Source organism: Aphanomyces invadans (genome assembly GCF_000520115.1).
Source record: "Aphanomyces invadans strain NJM9701 unplaced genomic scaffold supercont1.21, whole genome shotgun sequence".
Lineage (NCBI taxonomy): Eukaryota > Oomycota > Saprolegniomycetes > Saprolegniales > Verrucalvaceae > Aphanomyces > Aphanomyces invadans.
The window spans coordinates 638,220-642,657 of NW_008580166.1; the positions used below are offsets into that span (position 1 = coordinate 638,220).

General features: G+C 53.0%; 1 protein-coding gene across 1 annotated transcript; it reads left to right on the forward strand.

Annotated features, from left to right (window-relative positions):
- Positions 1–2,081: 2,081 nt before the first annotated feature.
- H310_09482 (hypothetical protein) lies at positions 2,082–3,977 on the forward strand (the record flags this gene model as incomplete). Its single annotated transcript, XM_008875569.1, has 5 exons — positions 2,082–2,325; positions 2,484–2,828; positions 2,984–3,266; positions 3,306–3,569; positions 3,611–3,977. The coding sequence occupies 5 exons, from the start codon at positions 2,082–2,084 to the stop codon at positions 3,975–3,977; spliced, it is 1,503 nt and encodes a 500-aa protein (XP_008873791.1).
- Between the last annotated feature and the right edge of the window lie 461 nt (positions 3,978–4,438).

Below are 4,438 nucleotides of genomic sequence, written 5' to 3' on the forward strand. Positions count from 1 at the left end.
GTCGTAAGCATGGACACCGGAAGGCCAAACGATCCCTCTCCTGACCAGCCTCGCCTCGAAGCCGACGGCTGTGAGATGCCTACGGGACGAACGGAGCTGACATCGATGGACGTCAGTACCACTGACGCGGACTCGCCGCGCGCACTGCTGCGCAAACGAGACTTGGATTACCGAATCCAACTTCACGCAAACTCACCCGAGCAACGCGAACCTGAAAAGCGCAGCCGCGCTGAACAAGGGGGCCCCGATGCCTTCCTTGTCGAAGAATCGATCGACGACCTGTTCTATTCGGACTCCACCTCGGGTCACGGAATGGATCACTCGATCGACGACAGCGAGGAACCTCTTGAACCTCGAAGTCCTTCGGAGGAAGTCGAGACCCTGCAACCAGACGACGGGGCAAGCACACCCGCACTCTCGGCGCAAGACCAAGTCTTCGACGAGACTCACAACTTCGACTTGGATGAAAAATCGGCCTCTGTAGCGACATCAACCTCGATTTCCGGGCATGATTCGGGCAAGAATTTCCGATTGGAAACTGCGTTCGAGCCTGGATTGATGAAGCCTACGAGCCCAGACATGGAATTGTCGACCGCTTCCGACTCCTTACTTGTACCTTCGAACACAAGGGCCATTGTCCGTCGTCCAGCCGAAGAACTTTCTGGCCACGAGATGCAGCTCGTCGCCCGTACTGGGACTCTCGCGGTCTACCACCCTACCACACTGACTCCTTTTGTACCGCATACAAGTACCTTGAATTGTGGAGGGGTCGGTCTGTTGGAGGCGCAGGGCGTCGAGGACCGTGCTCTAGCGAGAGTAGTGCCCTTCGACCACCCCCATGGGAGCCAACATTTGACGCTCAGCCTGGAGGCACCGACTGCCTTGCCAATTGTCCTGACCGACCTGGCTCTCACGACGCCTGACTCACGAGCTGACCTTGACTTGAGCAGTGGTTTTATGGGAAGCGTGGCCGGCTTTGAGGCTTCGCATTCCCCACCTGCTCTTGCTCGGGAAGCTAGTCCGAGCAACCAAATTGTTGCGGTCACTGATCGAGCCCGAGAGAGACAGCGAGCGTGCTTTGGATTTACTTGTTGGCGTTCCTACTGACGACGTCAACATGGGTCCAATCAAGGAATGGCGACACCACGCCCTGACGAATTGTGGAACGGACGAGATGGAAGTTGAGGAAGAGCAAACGACGTCTCCGTTGACCACCATTATGCCGGAATTATCCGACCGAATCTAGCCGTTACAAAACTGGACCATGATGCACGAGCACGAAATCTCAAACCTCGCTCGCGAAACCACCGACCAACTTTCGACATTGCGTGCCTCGACTGTTGACCATGACAACAGACTTGTGGAATTGGCGCGTCACTTGCCGGACACTGACCTCATGACGGTGGGCTTATCGAACTCAATTCGTCTGATTTCGGAAAGGACGAGCCTGTTGAACGACGATCTACACACTACCCGTTCGGAATTCCCCGTGCAGTTATCGAACTTGCACAAGGAGGTGTTTCAACTTCGCCAGCAATATCCCGAGGCCGCTAGCCTGACTTCGCAGTTGTGTCAGGAAATTCAACTACTTCGGGGACCGCGAAACGCCGCGCGATCTGGTTGAAACTGCGGTGAACTTACAGAAGATAGCAATTTCCGATTTGGCGCACTCCTTGCACCCACAACTCGAGAGCGGACTCCGAGCCCAGGAAGCTCACATCTCGACTACACTTTCGAGCCTCTGCGATCGCGTCGAATCACTCAGACGCGACCTCAACCAAAGCGATTCAAACTAAAAGTTACACGTCGACTAATCCCGCCGACACATTGCTGCCCTCCAGGAGTCGAATACCCTACTCCAAGAGCTTGTTACTGCTCTCTCGATTGAGAAGGGGTTACTCCATGACCGAATCCAACCGCTCGAGACACGAATCGAACAGCAACTACTCGACTTTGCTGCCTGACTCGACAAACTCGAATCGAAAGCCTCACGTGCGGACATTGCCCGATCCACACCAGCGACCTGTCCCCAACCTGAACAAGAAGACCTTCCGACCCTCATCGCGGAACTCAAGACAGCCATGTCTAAGATGACGTATGAGCTCGAGGTCGTTAAGGACGCGGTACTGGCCTTCGAACACTCGAAATTGTTTGGACTCGCCGTGAAGTACACCTCAGTTCCCACGTCCGACGAACAAGCTCAATACGAATTCTTCATCAAGCAACTCCTGGACCAAGCAACTCGTTGCCAACTAGATGATGAAGAACACAAACTCCTCCTGGGGCTCAAGCTCAGCGCTGACAAGACCCGCCCAAATCTGAAAAGTGGTGGATTTCCTACTCCAAGACCAATAACGGTGATGTTTGGAGCGAGATCTCGGCCGACTTTATGGACCAATTCTGTTGCCGCACGACACGCGAGATGGTCGATCATCTCTTTGAAGAGTCCGATCGATATGAAGGCGAATCTGCACGGGCGTAAGCCATTCGACTCCAGACTATCTTGGACGAGATCGACATCCCGGCTCTGCAAGGCGTGACGATCTTCCAACGAGGCGTACGACATCCTCGAGTCGAAGCCTGCCTGGAAAACACCGACAAAGAACTCCTGTCGATATCGGATTGCATGAAGCTACTTCGATCGCGACAAATCCGCCTGGACAACCCGCCGAATTTCCCGCGCATGGTGCGATCGGAGTCGGCCTCGACCACGGCGTCCGCACATTCTTCGTCGCGCACTCCCCCTCGGTCGCTGAACACCCACTGTCGTGGATCCAAGGTTGGATTTGAGGATCCGTCTACTCTCGAAAAGCTCCTTGCGGCCTACCGTATTTGTCGTACTCCTGCACCATGAAAAATGTCGGATATAAGATCAGGTTTTTGGTGCAAGACAACGACAAAACCAATTCTGGGATGTCATGGGTGGCAATCTGCGATTGGATAGAAATACTACTAATGTTTGAAATCCAAACTTCCCGCTCAGTCTTTGTTTGGTCACTTCGTGCGAGCTTGTGGATGCCTCGCACTAACCGCAAAAGACGGCACCTCACCGTCACGAAAAAACTCGACGTGGTGAAACAGCACCTTCGCGACGGCACCAGCGTCTACATACTCGCTAAGAAGTACGGCGTGCAAGGCAACCAAGTACTCCGCTGGGTCCGCGACCACGAGAAGCTGAAGGCTGCCGTGGCGCGGTCGCCCGGTCTCAGTTCCGCGCATACTGGCCGTGCAGTTGCCCGCTCTGACGTGGAAGCACAAGTTCTTGAGTATTTTGAGTATCTACGTGAACACGACGTTGCCATTAGTACGATGATGCTGGTACTCAAGGCTCGAAACATTGAACCTGATTTTCATGGCGGTAAAACCAAGGCACGCACATCTTGGGTGTACCAGTTCCTGCGCCGAAACAAGTTGAGCATCCGTCGTCCGACGCGCGAAGGGCAGAAGCTGTCTTCCACCTTGGCCACGACGCGAAACGACTTTGTGGCCTCGGTGTGCGAAAGCTTTTTGCCATTTGGTACATTGGAAGGCCTCGATTGGGACCATGTCGTCAACATGGACGAACGCCGGTCTACTTTGAGCCAAACATTCACACCACTGTCGCCCGCAGAGGCTCCAAGACGGTGTCCGTGCGTACCTGCTCGTCAAACAACCCGCGTATCACCGCATGCTTGGCCGTGACGGTTTCGGGACGAAAGCTGCCACCGTTTGTTGTGTTCAAGGGGGTCCCCGGCGCTCGCATTGAGGCCGCGTTGCCGGCTATTTTGCCTGACGGTGTGTTTGCAACATGCCAAAAAGCTGCATGGATGGACGAAAAATCCACTGAGTTGTGGGTGAAAAAAGTTTGGAAGCAATTTGCCCAGGGCTCCGACTCGTCGCTATTAATTCTGGACGACTACAAGTGCCACAAGCAATCGAAATTCACGAATATGATCTCGGATCAAGGAACGGAGCTCGAAATTATTCCTGGTGATTAGCTATTATTTGCTTGGAATATTTCTCTGACGATGTGAAACTGTCCTAACTGATAGGTGGTTTCACCTGTGTCTTGCAGCCACTTGACGTCGGGATTAACAAACCTTTCAAGGATCGAGTGCGTCATTTATACATGATGTGGGCCTCGGAAAACATGCCAGGTAACACTGTTGTACCATCTCCATCACGTGAAATTGTGTTGGAGTGGGTCATCACAGCCTGGAACGAAATTTCGGAAGAAACAATCATGAATGCATGGCGCAAATGTGGCTATGTTACTGTAGTTAAAGATGCAAATGCACAAATGTTCCATTAATGACTTATTGTCCCTGATAAAAGGTCTCAATATGATCTACCAGCACACATTTAACTAACCCCATTACTCTCGCTGAGCGATCGCGCTTTGCTTTGCTTGTCGATGTCCTGTAGTCCTCAACAACAATGGCTGCTTTGTTGTTGAACT